Here is an 18,635-nt window from a genome sequence, read left to right as displayed (position 1 = left end):
TTCGAGTGTGGTGCTGGTGAACATCACCTCGACCTGCGTCACCACACACATGCCTCCCTCATCACCATCGCTGTACTCGGTTGGTGACATCACATTAACATTTTTTCTGCGTACTTTTTAATTGAGCCCCAACATTTTATTTCTAATTTGAAGGACAAATACAAATCTTTAGGATGTGTCAGGATGGGATTAGGATTTTTTAAATTTTTAGGATGTGTGTTAAAATAAATACCGTCAATAAACAAATTAAAATGACAGAAATGACTACGAATAATGACAATAATATAAAGATAACAATTTAATGATAATAATATGATTAACAATGTAATGATAATAATATAATAATGATAACAATACAATGATAACAACATTATATCGTCGACAGGAAGCTTGTCGTGTGCAGCGGGCGACACGTTCTCGTCGGAGGTGGGCACCGTGGTGGGCGCTGGCGACCCCCTCCTCATAACCACCTTCAGGAGGGTGCCCAGGGGTGGGCTGCTAGATTGTTATCCCTAGTTATCCTAACCTAGTTGACTTATCAACTATTACAATTAATTGAGTTCATTAACATGAATTATTGGCTTCATGAACATTATGTTGCCTCCACGCAATTCCTATAAATTCAGCGTTATTATTCACTGATATGAATGATTTGGTTGTAAAAAGATTATAATGAATTCCGTCGCAGTTCAGTCAGTGAACTTAGTAATATGTATGTTATATCACTAGCACACTAGTGCACCAGTAGCACCACAAGTGCACTAAATGTACTAAATGTAAGCACATGTACAGGAGGACAGCGTGACTGGCTGCAGGTGCTGTGTACAGCAGGTCCAGCAAGTGTGATGAGTGTGGTGTACTTGTTCGAGTGTGGTGCTGGTGAACATCACCTCGACCTGCGTCACCACACACATGCCTCCCTCATCACCATCGCTGTACTCGGTTGGTGACATCACATCAAAAATTTTTTTGTGCATACCTTTTAATTAAGCCTGTAGCGGTCTCTCGCAGGATTTTGAATTGATGTAATAAAATATTTAGAAATTTAGAATTAGATTTAAATTGTAAAAATAAGATTTTGTTTATATATGAACGTCACCTCGATGAATACAACAGCAGTAGTTAACTTAATTCCAACTTTTAGTATTTAGATTCATTTCACCGGAACCTCTTATTAGAGTAAGCACCAAGTGTTGCCTCTGTAATCGCATAGTAATTACTCTGTTAAATAGATGAACTGATTTATAATGATTATAATATTTTTCTATATGTACTTGTATTTGTGTAACTTGAGATTATCTGTGGTTCATACAGGGTTCTATACAGAGACCAAAAAAAAGTGTCTTTATTTGTCCCGAAATCATCGTGAGACGCTTTAAGCCCGAACATTTTATTTTTGATGTGAAGGATAAATACAAAAATTTAAAATTTAGGATGTGTTAGGACTGTAGGCATCCTGCAATACGGGCCGCTGTTGTGGCGTGTAGGATACAATGAATATTGTTCCGCTATCGAAATAAATACCGGTAATAAATGAATTAAAATGGCGGAAACGACTACACGCAAAATTAAATGGTATTTAAGTATATATGTGCTTAATGTTAGCTAACAATATAATGATAATGATAAAATGATAAGTCAATTGATGATAATATAATGATAACGATATAATGATAATAATACAATGATAGCAATATAATGATAACAATACAATGATAACAATATAGTGATAAAAACATAATTATAACAATATAATGATAATAATACAATGATAACAATATAGTGATAAAAACATAATTATAACAATATAATGATAATATAATGATAACAAGGTAATGTCGTCGGCAGGAAGCTTGTCGTGTGCGGCGGGCGACAGCTAATAATATGAAGATGACAATTTAATGATAATAATATAATGATAACAATATGATGATAACAATATAATGATAACAACATAATATCGTTGCCAGGAAGCTTGTCGTGTGCAGCGGGCGACACGTTCTCGTCGGAGGTGGGCACCGTGGTGGGCGCTGGCGACCCCCTCCTCATAACCACCTTCAGGAGGGTGCCCAGGGGTGGGCTGCTAGATTGTTATCCCTAGTTATCCTAACCTAGTTGACTTATCAACTATTACAATTAATTGAGTTCATTAACATGAATTATTGGCTTCATGAACATTATGTTGCCTCCACGCATTTCCTATTAATTCAGCGTTATTATTCATTGATATGAATGATTTGGTTGTATGAAGATTATAATGAATTCCGTCGCAGTTCAGTCAGTGAACGATTGTTGAATTATGCATTCACTAATCCAGCATCACTAATCCAGCATCACTAATCATCACTAATCAGGCACCAACGGTGGTGTCAGCTTGTGGGGCACCGTGGCGAGTGGTGTGGGTGGTGCGTTGGTTGGTGCAGCGCACTACCTCACCCTGGTGGTGGTGATGCATCACCCTGCACCACCACCGTCATCACCACCACAGTCCAGCCTCGTGCTGCTGGGCGCCCTGGGCGGCGTACTGGGNACCATCTGCTGACGGCTCACCATCTGCTGACGGCTCACCATCTGCTGACGGCTCACCATCTGCTGACGTCATCACCATCTGCTGACGTCATCACCATCTGCTGACGCCTCACCATCTGCTGACGGCTCACCGTCTGCTGACGGCTCACCATCTGCTGACGTCATCACCGTCTGCTGACGGCTCACATCCGCCGCTATTTGTGAAGGAATGTTACATATCTTCTAGAATTACGTATAATAAGGTAAATATCTAATATAATAATGTGTTGTGTAGAGAAACTTTTATTGATTAATTTGTTTAGAAGTAAGATGCTTTTTATAGGTAAAAGTTATTGTTAAATTGTGTGTGTCTCTGACAATATAGAAGCGGTCACGGCAGAGTGACGCACTTCTATTTATCTTCGCGTTTATGTAGATGTCATTTAATTTTTTATCTTCATGGACCTGTTATCAATATTTAGATATAGTAGACAAGAGAGAGATAGCAATGTTATGTCTTTTGTGGCTTCGCGCCAAATTAATTCAACTTTTACGTATATTTTATTAAAAAAAATTTCTGACCCTACAACTGTTATCATTAATTCATTATTTAATTCAATAATTAGTTATATAATTCATTAATTCGTTATATCATCAATTCACTTCTTACAAAAGTTATTCACAGTATGTTTGAGAGTATTTAAAAGAACAACATGTTATCCGAGGCTAATTTATATGTTCAATATCGATCAAGTTTGTTGGCCGTGCTTTGTTACCCCAATTGTATTTTCAAGTAGATCTACCCTGGTAATTTGCTGATCTAATTAAAGTCTAATTTTTTAATTAGTTTGATTCTCCTGACTTTATTACTTTTTTGCTGTCCTGAATGTAGACATTTCATCTCGCAGAAAATTCCTTGAAACGATTATTAATAACCCAAGTCATGTATTGTCATTGCTGTGCACTGCATGAGCAATCACGCGATGCTGTGGATTGTCATTGCTGTGCACTGCATGAGCAATCACGCGATGCTGTGGATTGTCATCGCTGTCCACTGCATGAACTTACTACTAAACTGAAAAGATATTTTGATAAGATAACGCCAAAGCTGGATGCTTACCGTGGCCTAAGTTTGCCAATTTTTATCGATCTCCATGAAATTAAAATCATAGTTTTTATTGAGATTACGCTTAGATCAACAGCACCAGATGTTTTTAAAGCTCAGATTTTTAGGTATTGTGTATGCAATTCAACTCTGCACGATACACTGGCGTATTGCCTGTCTGTGATTCGACCGTGCAATTGTTCATAGCCGGGAACTCACAGAGACGTTATAAAACTTAGCGTTTAAAACTGAAACTTTAGAACGAAGTGGACAAAAAAATAAAAATTCGAAGGAGCGTGTTGTGAATGAAAAAATAGGTTTTTAATTAGAGCTCTTCGGTGCGAGAAATTTATACCTGCAAAATTCCCAATAGATTGTTTAACGTATAATTATTTACCTGATTTAATAAAAAATATGATAAAAATTGAGTAATACATATGATGCGCATTTTGCTTCACACTCATTCAATAGCTGTTATACAAGCGCAGAAATATTTCATTAGATTTCTATCGTATATTAATTTATGACAACAATATTCACTTTTTTAATATATAATTTCCTCTTATAAAAAGGTGAGTATTTGTCTATATTTATTCAAACCCTTCTGGTATTTAGTTGCCGACTCTATGAAGCCCATTTCGCTCTAAGATTTGTTCGCGAAGTTCACAGCTGTTATCGCCGTTGACAGCTGGCGAACCATGTTGCAATAGTCTGTCACTCATTGCAAATCAAAATGCAGAGGAATTATACCTCATGCCGATTCATGTGTGTGTAACTTGGCTGAAAATATAATACGTCGTAAAGTTCAGTATGGGAGTAGAGACTTTGGGGCCGCTGGCCTTTTGTTTAGTATTCGTTTTTACAATTCAAAGTAGCATAGCGTCTATGGTTAGCACTGATTTAGAAACTGAAAAGAAAATTCAAAACAACCATAGAATAGACAGTTTAAATATTTTGTTGTATACATTCTTGTTAATTCTGACTGTTGTGACAATTTGGATCTTCAAGTACAAGCGTGCAAGATATCTTCATGAGACTGGTTTGGCTGTAATCTATGGTGAGTTCAAATAGGTATCATATGATGATATGTGTGTTACATTTTAAGTTGTCAGTGTTGCATACCTAGCCTATTTTCTAAAATGGTGCCAAATTACTGTGCATACTTGGAAAATTTCAAGTACAAAGATGTGTTTTCAAATGATTTTTATTCTAAGATTTCACACTTGAATTATTGGCAAATTATTGAAAAATTGCTGGTGGAAAATGGAAATCATCATTTATTAGCTATCTAGAAACTGGAACAGTGGAACGTCAGGTAAAATTTTGATGGGAAATTTAAACAATTGTTTCATGGGAAATTTTAAGAAATAGGCTAGTAGCATCCTAGCCTAACTGTAAGCTTTCATTAATGAATAATTTGGGAAGAACTCAAACTCTGACAAAGTGGAAAATTTGGCTGAAGCCACCTGTAGGCTGTGAATTGGAATGAAATGCCCATGAATCTGGCCACAGGCAAATTTCACCCACCCTCACTTCCCATAGCCTTTGCCAAATTTATTCAGTGCAATATGAGTAAAAATGTAAAATGGCCAATTTTTACCCACAAATCCACGATTCCTGAAAATTACCTGTGAAACAAATCAATTTTAGGCCTGCTGGCTGCTGTTGCCAGCTAAAGCCTAAAGTGACTTCTCTAAGTTCTGCTGTGCTGCAGGATTTTCCAGTTTGGTATACCTAAATTTATGATTAGTTTCAATAAATTATATATTTGTTCTAATTTATGCCATTTTATTTAAATTTCTTACCTATCAAATAAATTTGGTAGTACCTATTTGAGACACAATATGAATATTTTATAGCTAATAAAGTATGATTTTTTTTAATCTTGACACAGCACCAGCATATAGCCTAGACAGTAAATAATATTTTGAACTGTATTTTGAAACAATATTTTAAACTGTGTCAAGAAATTTAATTTAAAAATTTAAAAAAATATATATTTTTTTTTTGCTTCTGTGTTGGCAGTTGCCAGTTGGCCTGTGCTTAGTTTCAGAAATTCAGATATGCATAGGGATAGGGTGCAAAAAATGATAAAATGTCCAAAGGCATTTGGGTTTGGGGACACTACAGTGATGGCAAAATAGAATTTAAATCTATATTTTCAGTGGACCTTGCCTATGCATTTCACTATGAATATTTCATTGCAATTTTTTTTTGGGGGGGGGGCATGATATGTACCTAGCAAGCTAGCAGTTATCAATAATCCTAGCATCAAATCTTCAATAATATTGATAACATGTTGGGTCTAGAAAACCTGATTTTGGCAAAAGTGTGACAAATTTGCTAGACATTGCTTAATTTTTGGGAAAAAGCTAAATGAAAACAGGCAATTTTTGCTTATCCTTGAATGAAGTTGAATGGCTTCTGTCCCTATTCTACACCATGGTGCAGAGGGTGGATGCAGCGTCGCCAATATATGGGTTTTTAAGCCCTAAGCGTCGCCGGGTAATTTTATGATGCGTTGCCGGGTAATTTTTAATGAAAAGCCATTTACGCTGAGTAATTAAAAACTATTTACAAGCCACCAACTTATTTACAAGGTTGCATGCACGTGTTACTCCAAATAACTAATTTTACCCTAAAAACAGTCCGATTGTACAGCAAGTGTTAACTGAACATGTGATAATGCAGTCTGACCACTCTAATGTGACCGCAACTACGTAATCGTAAACTTGATGTTTACATTTTTTTGGGGGGAACTCATTGCAACTGATTTCCAGACAAGCTTCACTGCATACTGATCAATCCAACATACCGGAAACCTTACTTTTTTTAAATAGTTAGCCAAAGACTGACAAACATATTAAATGGAAAAGTTTCAATCTTAATGTGTCGGCAAGATCTTCTGAAGGCATAAATTTTGCTATTGAAGCGTAGCCAAAGATCTTGCTATATTCATCCACTCTCTGCACAGTGGATTCTACAGGATGTTATGTTTTGCTAAATTCCAATTGTTAGTGGTGGTTTTGACCCAATCTACAATATTGGGCAGAATTCTCCAAAAGTTGTTGTGGAAGACATCATTTCAAATTTCACTGGAAACTTTTATGAATCATTGGCAAAATTATGCAATTTATGCATCAACAAAATTATGCAATTTAAAATTTAGCAAGGGTCATATAAATGTGTGAAGTTACTACAAGCATAGGCATTTTTTATCTTATTCACAGGTTGCTTCTGCTAGATTTTCAGAAAGGTTTTGACATAATCTAATGATTATATATGTATGAGATTTGTTATTTATGTAGTAAAATATTTCAGAGGAATTAAATCACAATGTAATTTCCAATCAAACATTAACTTTCAAATGTTTCATTTCATTTGAGAATTTTTGTGCCTGGTAGTTCCTGATACTAAAAAGATGCTATTTTGTTTAATAAACAGAAAATTCTTCCTAATATAATTTTGCTAAGCTATATCATTTGAAAAAAAATTTACTGAGCCTGAGCTGAAGTGTATTTTAAAAATGAGTGTGTGATGGCATGGTGCCGTGAGCAGACCCTGAGGTGTTCAACAGGACCTACGTATACCTCTTCAGGGGAGAGATACCCAACGCTCAGGAGACGGAGATAGTCCAGAAGGTACAAAACAATTCAATGTACAAATGGCTAGCTTTTTAAAACTTTTCTTGTAAAACTTTTCTGTTTTAAATTTTTTAGAAACTTTCTCTCTTTCCCAATAATGGAAAGATTGTGTTCAAAAGCTGGGTCCCTTGTGAATCAAGTCACGAAAAGTACAAGAATTAGCATCAGGCCATGGGCCTATTTCTTCAGTGCTGACACTTGTATTCTATTCTATTATATTCTTTTCTATCTATCATTCATACATTTACTGTCCATTCTGGAGTGTGAAATGTTTTTGAACGTTTCTCTCCTCTTTGCTAAGGCTCATTCAATCATTTTTCACATTAGAATTTTCTCCATGACAAGCAATATGGAGAAGTGGTCACCTGTAGTATCTCTGAACAACCTCAGAACGTGAGCGCTTTCTTCACCGCATCTTCTCCTAAACTTTTGACTTCTCCAACTCTTCATTTTCATGAATAATGAAAAGAAATTACTAAACCATTCTGTACCACTATTTTAAGGCTGCAATGTTCTCCTAATGATTGCTGATGGTCAAAATCCCTCTCTCTTACCATTTTGCAGAATTTCATTTGCTAGATGCCATATATCTAATATCAGATACCTATATTATAATCTAATAATATAGAAGTAATGTAATAGCATTTAATGTGGCTTGAATATGAATGGCACTTTGAGGCAACCTGTAATGAGTGTGTGATGGCATGGTGCCGTGAGCAGACCCAGAGATGTCTTAACAGCGCTTACGTGTACCGCTTTAAGGGCAAGATACCTAATATTGTGTATGTTACCCCAATTGTGTTGTGAGCAGACCCAGAGGTGTTCAACAGGACCTATGTGTACCTCTTCAGGGGAGAGATACCCAACGCTCAGGAGACAGAGATCGTCCAGAAGGTGATGTGTACAGAACAATTCAATGTAAAAACTGTTAGCTTTTTAAACTTTCCTTGTAAAACTTCTCTGTTTTAAATTTTTTGAAACTTTCCCTCCATCTATCATTCATGTGTTTACTACCCATTCTTGAGTGTGAAATGTTTTTGAATGTTTCTCTCCCCTTTGCTAAGGTTCATTCAATCATTTTTCACGATAGAATTTCTCCATGACAAGCAATATGAAGAAGAGGTTGCCCACAGTATCTCTGAACAACCTCAGAACTTGAGTGCTTTCTTCACCACATCTTCTCCTAAACTTTTGGCTTCTGCAACTATTCACTACCATTAATAATGAAAATATTTTATTAAACCATTCTGTGTAACCACTATTTTGAGGCTGCAATGTTCTCCTAATGAATGCCGATGGTCAAAAATCCTCCTTGCCTCCTCCCATTCCACAGAATTCTGTTTGTCAGATGCCACATATTTATTATCTGATGTAATATGTTATAGTCTCATAATATATGAATGATGTAATAGGATTTAACGTGGCTTGAAAATGGATGGTACTCCAAGGTTGTGATGTGGTAGGGTGCAGTTAGAAATAACTTTCCTCGTAATATTTGTGGCTGCATTTTTTCTTATAGAAATCTTCTAAATGAATCTTTTTCAAAGTATTTTTCTATGAAACCATTTCAAAGTTGCTGCATTGCCATTGAAAATAACAAAAATGTAAATTTCATGGTAATTTTTTATCAAATGATCACTTTAAAAATCTTATGATCCATTGCCTTATCACGAGAGCTTGACAGTTCAATTGTGTTCATGACAGCCTACAGTACCAAATTAATAAACATTTCTATATTTAAACAATTGTTTTGTTTACAGGCCACATTTGACCCCGAGATATTCTTCAACATCCTCCTGCCGCCCATCATCTTCAATGCAGGATACAGCCTCAAGAAGGTAAAATAGGAACTTATGTCTTCAGTCTTCACCTGGGGCCATACTTTCAAAACTCGCTAAGTGATCGTAAGTACTTTCGCTCTATTTTCTTGTCTATGATTGGTGGATTTGGCTTGAAAGGCCGTCAATGATTGGCTGATGAACTTACGATCTCTTAACTTCTTTTGAAAGTGTAGGCTCTGGATTAAAAATAAATAGGACCTTTTATGAATAGATTTAGACCGTGCTACATTTTTATGGCTTCAGATATCAAGTCTTCAATGAACAAGGTTGTTCATAGAAGAATCTATCTCAGTCCTTAAAGTTTTGCAATAAAAATTACTTTCTATGTGAACATTTGTCAACAATTCATCATGATTTTTCTATCAGTAAATTTTGATTTTCATATTATTAATTGAGAAGGCCTAATAACTAATTTCCATCCCAGTACTAAAAATGTATTCAACCAATTCCTCTGAAGTTGTAAATTTCTTATTATTATTAAACACCCCAAGGCTCTAAAATGACAATGACGCAAATTCAATCATGTTGCATGTGTAGTAGTATAATAAAATTTTTGACATTATTATTATTATATTGACAAAATGTTATTTTACAGCTTCACTTCTTCCACAACCTGGGCGCCATCTTTGCGTATGCATTCCTCGGCACAGCCATCTCAGCCTTCACTGTGGCGTGAGTGTCTGCACCTTCTGATGGGGGACTGCCACCCCTGCTGTTACCCAGGGGAGGGTAACACCTTCCCCCTAGGTAGGGGAGGGTAACACCCCTGGGAGGGTGTTACCCTCCCCTGGGGGTGTTACCCCCTCCCCTGGGGGTGTTACACCCCCTGCCAGGGTGTTATACCCTCCCCTGAGGGTGTAACANGGGACTACCACTCCTGCTGGGGGGTAACAACCTCTCCTGGGGGAGTGCCACCCCTGCTGGGGGGTAACACCCCTGCTGGGGGTAACACCCTTGCTGGGGGGTAACACCCTCTCCTGGGGGAGTGCCACCCCTGCTGGGGGTAACACCCTCTCCTGGGGGATTGCCACCCCTGCTGGGGGTTAACACCCTCTCCTGGGAGAGTGCCAAGCTCCCTCTGCTTATAACATCACCCTAGTTTGGATGAGGGGACACTCTTCCTGGTGGAGATAGGGGGCAGTTCCCCTGTACTAACCTCTCTTGTGAGCGTCCTTCTCAGTGTGGAAGGACGCGTCCTCTGTCCATGAACCCTCTGTTTCGTCAGAGGGCTGCTGTACGGCCTCCTCCTGTTGTCCATGAACCCTCTGTTCCCTCAGAGGGCTGCTGTACGGCCTCCTCCTGTTGTCCATGAACCCTCTGTTCCCTCAGAGGGCTGCTGTACGGCCTCCTCCTGTTGTCCATGAACCCTCTGTTCACGTTCACGGACTGCCTGTTGTTCGGGACGCTCATCTCAGCCACGGACCCCGTCACGGTCATCGCCATCTTCAACGACCTCCGCGTCGACGTCAACCTCTACGCCCTCGTCTTCGGGGAGAGCATCCTTAACGATGCTGTGGCCATCGTCATGTCTAGGTGGGCTAGGGACATGTCTAGGTGGACTATCGTCATGTCTAGGTGGGCTATAGAGGCATCCTTAACGATGCTGTGGCCATCGTCATGTCTAGGTGGGCTATAGAGAGCATCCTTAACGATGCTGTGGCCATCGTCATGTCTATGTGGGCTATAGGCATGTCTAGGTGGACTATCGTCATGTCTAGGTGGGCTAGAGGCATGTGTAGGTGGACTATCGTCATGTCTAGGTGGGCTAGAGGCATGTGTAGGTGGGCTAGGGGCATGTCTAGGTGGGCTATAGAGAGCATCCTTAACGATGCCGTGGCCATCGTCATGTCTAGGTGGGCTAGAGGCATATCTAGGTGGGCTAAGGTCATGTCTAGGTGGGCTCTGTCTCTTATACACATCTATGACTTTACCTGGGTTGTTAGCTGAAAAAGTTTATGATTAAACCTAAACTTGATATAAATATGCCCTTCTTAGGCTCTTTTATAAATATATTTATACTAATTATGCTACATTTTTATGGCCTTCAGTCATGAAGTCTTCATTGCTCCCCTAGAATCTTTCTCAGTCCTTGAAGTTTAACAATAAATAATTAGTCTCTAGGTGAACATTATTCAACAATTTCATCATAATTTTTCTATCAGGAAGTTTTGATTATCAAATTGTTGATTGAGGAGGCCTAATAAACAATTTCCATGATGGTACTAAAAATTTAGTCAATCAATTCCTCTCTACTTGTAATTTTCTTCTTAGAATAGAATAGAAGTGTCGGCATTGAAGAAATAGGCCCGTGGACTGTTGTTCTTATTATAAAACAGCCTGCGGATCTAAAATGACNCTCTCTGAGAACTTCATCTTCAGCTACATCGGCGTGTCCATGTTCACCTTCGAACATCATCTCTGGGAGCTGGACTTCATCGTGTTCTCCTTCATCGCCATCATCGTGGGACGCGCGTGCAACATCTACATCCTCTCCGGCATCATGAACATCAGGAGGAACCCGCGCATACCTGCCAGCTTCATGCATATGCTTGTCTTCTCTGGTGTGTTGTGTGTGTTTTTGTGTTGTGTGTGTGTGTGTGTTGTTTATTGTGTGTCTTGAGTGCTTTGTGTGTGTTGTTTGTTGTGTGCTGTGTGTGTCCTGCCAGCTTCATGCATATGCTTGTGTTCTCTGGTGTGTTGTGTGTTGTTTTTTGTATGCTGTGTGTTCTTTGTTGTGTGTCTTGTGTGTAGTTTGTTACATGCTTGTGTTCTCTGGTGTGTTGTGTGTTGTTTGTTGTGTGCTGTGTATGTCCTGCCAGCTTCATGCATATGGTTGTGTTTTCTGGTGTGTCTTGTGTGTTGTGTGTGTCATGTGTCCCGTGTGTTGTCATGTGTTCGGTGTCTTGACTTGCGTATCTTGCGTATTACAAACAATATACAGCCGTCGTTTTCAGTTTGTTTTCAGTGTTAAAATGTGTTATACATGTATTACTTTTGCCTTGTGTGCCATGAAATATTCATATTAGATCCTAAGTTTTTTGTATATATATAGTAACATTTTCAACATCAACCACAAACGTATCATCACCGTAGGCCTACGTGACACTAACAGCCCCTCCCCCACCGCAGGCCTACGCGGGGCGATGGCGTTCGCGCTGGCGCTACGCAACGCCAGCACCGACGCGCGTAAAGCCATCATCACGACCACGTCCCTCATCGTCATCGTGACCGTCATTCTCGTGGGGGGCATGACGACGCAGATGATGACGTGGCTGGGCATCCCGTGAGTGTGTGGGGCATGACGACGTGGATGATGACGTGGCTGGGCATCCCGTGAGTGTGTGGGGCATGACGACGCAGATGATGACGTGGCTGGGCATCCCGTGAGTGTGTGGGGCATGACGACGCAGATGATGACGTGGCTGGGCATCCCGTGAGTGTGTGGGGCATGACGACGCAGATGATGACGTGGCTGGGCATCCCGTGAGTGTGTGGGGCATGACGACGCAGATGATGACGTGGCTGGGCATCCCGTGAGTGTGTGGGGCATGACGACGCAGATGATGACGTGGCTGGGCATCCCGTGAGTGTGTGGGGCATGACGACGCAGATGATGACGTGGCTGGGCATCCCGTGAGTGTGTGGGGCATGACGACGCAGATGATGACGTGGCTGGGCATCCCGTGAGTGTGTGGGGCATGACGACGCAGATGATGACGTGGCTGGGCATCCCGTGAGTGTGTGGGGCATGACGACGCAGATGATGACGTGGCTGGGCATCCCGTGAGTGTGTGGGGCATGACGACGCAGATGATGACGTGGCTGGGCATCCCGTGAGTGTGTGGGGCATGACGACGCAGATGATGACGTGGCTGGGCATCCCGTGAGTGTGTGGGGCATGACGACGCAGATGATGACGTGGCTGGGCATCCCGTGAGTGTGTGGGGCATGACGACGCAGATGATGACGTGGCTGGGCATCCCGTGAGTGTGTGGGGCATGACGACGCAGATGATGACGTGGCTGGGCATCCCGTGAGTGTGTGGGGCATGACGACGCAGATGATGACGTGGCTGGGCATCCCGTGAGTGTGTGGGGCATGACGACGCAGATGATGACGTGGCTGGGCATCCCGTGAGTGTGTGGGGCATGACGACGCAGATGATGACGTGGCTGGGCATCCCGTGAGTGTGTGGGGCATGACGACGCAGATGATGACGTGGCTGGGCATCCCGTGAGTGTGTGGGGCATGACGACGCAGATGATGACGTGGCTGGGCATNCCCTCACCACCACTGACCCTGTCTCTTATACACATCTAGATGTGTATAAGAGACAGCCGCTACATTGCCTTAAATGTAGAGCCGCTACCGCTACCGCTACTGAAAATGTAGCGGCCGCTAGTAGCGGCCGCTACATGTAGCGCGCTACTGCCCACCTCTGGTAGTAACGTACGTGCAGGCAACAGGTAACGCAGTATAACGTATGTGTGGCGGTAGTAACGTACATGTATGTGTGCAGGGTGGATGTGGAGGAGGAGGAGACACATCACCTCAACCAATTCCACCCCATCCGCAACGTGAGTCCCGCAGCTCTCCACTGTACTGCACTATACTGTACTGTACAGTACCATACTGCACTCTACTGTACCATACTGCAGCACATTGCACTCTACTGTACCATACTGCAGCACACTGCACTCTACTGTACCATACTGTACTATACTGTACTGTACTGTACCATACTGTACTCTACTGCACTATACTGCACTCTAGAATATACGCGGGTTCCTCCTGATGTTCATGCACTGCATGGTAGGTACCACTATACTCTACTCTACTGCACTATACTGTACCATACTGCACACTAGTGTACTGTACTATATCATACTGTACCATACTGTACTGTACTATACCGGTACTGCACTCTGCTATACCATATGGCTGCTGTGGTTCCATGAATGTGGCTGCTGCTACAATAAATAAATAAATTTCCTATAATTTACAATGCTTTGACATCCTATAATTAATGTGTCCATTTCTTTCTATAATTTATATGTCCATTTCTTCCTATAATTTACGTGTCCATTTCTTCCTATAATTTATGTGGCCATTTCTTCCTATAATTGACGTGTCCATTTCTTCCTATAATTTATGTGGCCATTTCTTCCTATAATTTACGTGTCCATTTCTTCCTATATTTTATGTGGCCATTTCTTCCTATAATTTACGTGTCCATTTCTTCCTATAATTTATGTGGCCATTTCTTCCTATAATTGACGTGTCCATTTCTTCCTATAATTTATGTGGCCATTTCTTCCTATAATTTACGTGTCCATTTCTTCCTATAATTTATGTGGCCATTTCTTCCTATAATTGACGTGTCCATTTCTTCCTATAATTTATGTGGCCATTTCTTCCTATAACTATACCTGTCTCTTATACACATCTAGATGTGTATAAGAGACAGTCCCATGAGTGTGTGGGGCATCCCGTGAGTGTGTGGGGCATGACGTGGCTGGGCATCCCGTGAGTGTGTGGGGCATNTGCACGATTATTTCCTCTACGTGCACGATTATTTCCTCTACGTGCACGATTATTTCCTCTACGTGCACGATTATTTCCTCTACGTGCACGATTATATCCTCTACGTGCACGATTATTTCCTCTACGTGCACGATTATATCCTCTACGTCCACGATTATTTCCTCTACGTCCACGATTATTTCCTCTACGTGCACAATTATTTCCTCTACGTGCACGATTATTTCCTCTACGTGCACGATTATATCCTCTACGTGTACGATTATTTCCTCTACGTGCACGATTATTTCCTCTACGTGCACGATTATGTCCTCTACGTGCACGATTATATTCTCTACGTGTACGATTATTTCTTCTACGTGCACGATTATTTCTTCTACGTGCACGATTATTTCTTCATTAAAGTTTGTGTTTCTGTTGCTGTTGTCGGTGTGTGTCTCATGCCTCGTCTTTGTCGTCACTTTGGCACCTACAGCAATACAACGCCCTGTTCGTCCAGGTCAGTTGTGTTGATTTATTTTGCCTTCTCTTGCATTCTGTTGCCTTCTCTTGCCTTCTCTTGCATTCTGTTGCCTTCTCTAGCATTCACTTACCTTCCCTTGCATTATCCTGCCTTTCCTTGCCTTCTGTTGCCTTCTCTTGCCTTCGCGTGCCTTCTTTTGCCTTCTGTTGTCATACCTTCTCCTGCCTTCTCATGCTTCCTGTTTACGTTTCTTGCTTTCAATGTCTTTTTAACCTTCTATGTTCATTTATTCTATCTCCATGTTTTTCATCACCTTCTCTAACCAACATTACCATCACCACATCTAGGAGTCACTAACACTGCTCCCTCTCAACTTAATATGTTGCAAAATCGCTCTATTTAAAAATGTACGTAGGATAACACTTTTTTGCAAAAGTTTTAAGTGATGAAGCGTGCATAACCAAACCCAAATTTTTTTAACACGCTTCGCTAATTTTTCTCAGTGGTTGCGAGGCAGTTTCATTTATTTATATTTGAATTGTTCGACTCATGACACTGTCATTACATTTTTTATGCCAGCCACGTAAAATTAACGGTGACGCCGTTAATTTCACGGTAATTTACCTGTTTCCCCGAGCTTTTTCGTCTTTTTAGGGACGCTGTGCCAGCGTTGTTGTTATTGGCATTTCTCGGTCCCCCCTCACGTCCCTTGGTCCCCTGTNACCACCACCAGCTCACCCAGGTGGGTTGCCTGCTACTACCACCACCAGCTCACCCAGGTGGGTTGCCTGCTACTACCACCACCAGCTCACCCAGGTGGGTTGCCTGCTACTACCACCACCAGCTCACCCAGGTGGGTTGCCTGCTACTACCACCACCAGCTCACCCAGGTGGGTTGCCTGCTACTACCACCACCAGCTCACCCAGGTGGGTTGCCTGCTACTACCACCACCAGCTCACCCAGGTGGGTTGCCTGCTACTACCACCACCAGCTCACCCAGGTGGGTTGCCTGCTACTACCACCACCAGCTCACCCAGGTGGGTTGCCTGCTACTACCACCACCAGCTCACCCAGGTGGGTTGCCTGCTACTACCACCACCAGCTCACCCAGGTGGGTTGCCTGCTACTACCACCACCAGCTCACCCAGGTGGGTTGCCTGCTACTACCACCACCAGCTCACCCAGGTGGGTTGCCTGCTACTACCACCACCAGCTCACCCAGGTGGGTTGCCTGTAACCCACAACATTAGGGGAAATTTTCTAATTTTATTCAATAAAAAAGATTTCGAAGGCCTACGACCCTACGTCTAATTTGGACCAATTAGTTTATTCAATTGTCATAGCGGTCTCTACTGAGGAGAATATCACAACGGAAAATTATTACGCATATTTTCAGATATGTGCAGAAATAATTCTCTGCAATAATTTTTCTAATGTGTTCAATGCAGAAACAATGAATAATTTTCCCCGCTTCAGATCTCAGTAATAACGTGCGAATAGCGTTTAGACAGGTATTCCTTCATTCTAACAGCAACTTCTAACACCCAATCGTATACCGTACAGCAACTATATCAAAGGGACTTAAAAGTATCAAATATTTTTTATGTTTATTTTAAAATTCACTGGCCGAATTGGTCGTACCCGTTGACCTCAGACGTATTAAGTACGACTACGCGATTCATTTTAAAACAAATTCTCTGAATTTCATATTTTGCTACTTAAATTGTCTTACGTCTGGTAGATGTTCCTTGAAAAACAAATTATCTGAGTTTCATATTTTGCTACTAAATTGTCTAACGTCTCGTAGATGTTCCTTGAATAACAAATTATCTGAATTTCATATTTTGCTATATTTATATACATCTCGTAAATGTTCCTTGATGCTAACTCGTGTTCCTGACAGGAACGTGACCCTCTGGACGACAGCATGCCCCTAGACGACGCCCTCCTGGGGTACAGGCCGCCCTCTGTCTTCCCGTCAAGACAGGTGAGCCTGTTTTCCCCTTAACTAATTAATTAATTAACCCTTAACAAGACAGGTGATCCTGTCTCCCCTTAACTAAACCCTTAACAAGACAGTAGAGCCTGTCTTCCCTTAACTAAACCCTTAACAAGACAGGTGAGCCTGTCTCCCCTTAACTAAACCCTTAACAAGACAGGAGAGCCTGTCTCCCCTTAACTAAACCCTTAACAAGACAGTAGAGCCTGTTTCCCCTTAACTAAACCCTTAACAAGCTGCCTCTAAAGCTTGCTATTTGCATTTATTCCCTGCTATATACGATAGGAGTATTTTAATACATGTATACTATTAGTGGACTCTGTGTAAGTGTATTTACGATGCGTAATTTGCATTCAAGGAGGGACTCAGCGACTACGACAGCGTTGCTCAGTCCATACAGGTGCGCTGTGTGGCCTATACAGGACCATGGTTGAACTATACAAGGTTGACCCACGGTTATTTCCGTCTTTCAGTTCAGCTATCTTATTAATTAAGACACTGAGATCGAGAAACGTAAACAAACCCGTCATTCCCATGACCGATTGGTTGACTGAATTGATCGTATTTGATATTTTGATCGTATTATCTATATTTGAATTGTTCGACTCATGACACTGTCATCACATTTTGTATGCCAGCCACGTAAAATTAACGGTTACGCCGTAAATTTCACGGTAATTTACCTGTTTACCCGAGCTTTCACGTCTTTTTATTTCCTCTACGTGCACGATTATTTCCTCTACATGCACGATTATATCCTCTACGTGCACGATTATTTCCTATCAACCAATCTATTATTATCAACCAATCCTTCATTCCCATGACGGATTGGTTGACTGGTTTGATCGCATTTCGGTGATTGGTTAATGCCCGTGACGTCACTGAGATCAGTGACGTCACATGCGAACAACGAACTACATCCACAAAAATAGATTCTCAAAGGTCAACCTTATACTAGTTCAACTATGATACAGGACTGTGTGTGCTGTGTTATTTCACGCACTGCATTCGTTCCCTCCACCGCTGTGTACCTTGTATACTACACACCCAGCGGGTCATTGAGTGTTCACGTTCGGTTTACACGCCAGTTATTAAACTGATAATTGAGAGAGACTGTTTAGCTTTTATTTAATTAAGTGATGAGAGAGTTTAGTGTGATTATTATGCGTTTGTAGGCAGTAATATATAGGTACCTGTACCACACCGTGTACAGTACACGACTAGTAGCTGCCCAGGTCATCCAATGCACCGTATTTTATCTGTACAGATTATCTTAACCCTGACAATATCTTGCCATTATCTTAACCCCGGTAATGTATTATTTATATATTATATACTCTTATGTTCACCGATAAACAAACGAACGTTTCGTGTGTTGTGCACAGTCTTATAGCTGTGCATGTACAGTCTTGTGGCCTGTCTCTTATACACATCTAGCTTTGATCAACCGCTTGTCCTCTATTGTAAAGTAGGTACCGGTATATAAAAAGTGACCGGAGTTTTATAGCAGCTCATATTAAGAGATATGGTTGG

At 41.1% G+C, this 18,635-nt stretch overlaps 2 protein-coding genes and 1 long non-coding RNA gene across 3 annotated transcripts in view; all 3 read left to right on the top strand.

Moving 5' to 3' along the window:
- Positions 1-792: 792 nt before the first annotated feature.
- Positions 793-2,542, top strand: LOC108671027 (transmembrane protein 19; the record flags this gene model as incomplete). Its single annotated transcript, XM_018158511.1, is given in 3 exon segments — positions 793-942; positions 1,971-2,075; positions 2,355-2,542. Coding segments are annotated over 3 exon segments (443 nt in total), but the record flags the coding sequence as incomplete, so codon positions are not given.
- A 1,701-nt stretch (positions 2,543-4,243) lies between these two features.
- Positions 4,244-15,756, top strand: LOC108671026 (sodium/hydrogen exchanger 7-like). Its single transcript, XM_047881038.1, has 12 exons — positions 4,244-4,670; positions 7,172-7,254; positions 7,978-8,020; positions 8,069-8,151; positions 9,018-9,095; positions 9,694-9,770; positions 10,428-10,723; positions 11,435-11,659; positions 12,228-12,381; positions 13,618-13,675; positions 15,115-15,138; positions 15,682-15,756. Exons 1-12 carry the CDS (start codon positions 4,424-4,426, stop codon positions 15,754-15,756), a joined length of 1,443 nt encoding a protein of 480 aa, XP_047736994.1. The 5' UTR covers positions 4,244-4,423.
- Positions 15,757-15,824: 68 nt separating this feature from the next.
- Positions 15,825-18,635, top strand: part of LOC108671030 — a 6,673-nt gene continuing 3,862 nt past the window's right edge. The window contains exons 1-2 of the long non-coding RNA XR_001930783.2: positions 15,825-15,844; positions 17,007-17,090. This is a non-coding gene — a long non-coding RNA (uncharacterized LOC108671030). The remainder of the gene's footprint in view (positions 15,845-17,006; positions 17,091-18,635) is intronic.

This window comes from Hyalella azteca, unplaced genomic scaffold (assembly GCF_000764305.2).
Source record: "Hyalella azteca isolate HAZT.00-mixed unplaced genomic scaffold, Hazt_2.0.2 contig6881, whole genome shotgun sequence".
Taxonomy (NCBI): Eukaryota; Metazoa; Arthropoda; class Malacostraca; order Amphipoda; family Hyalellidae; genus Hyalella; species Hyalella azteca.
The sequence above is the reverse complement of the archived record's forward strand: the minus strand, read 5'-3'. Positions and strand labels throughout refer to the sequence as shown.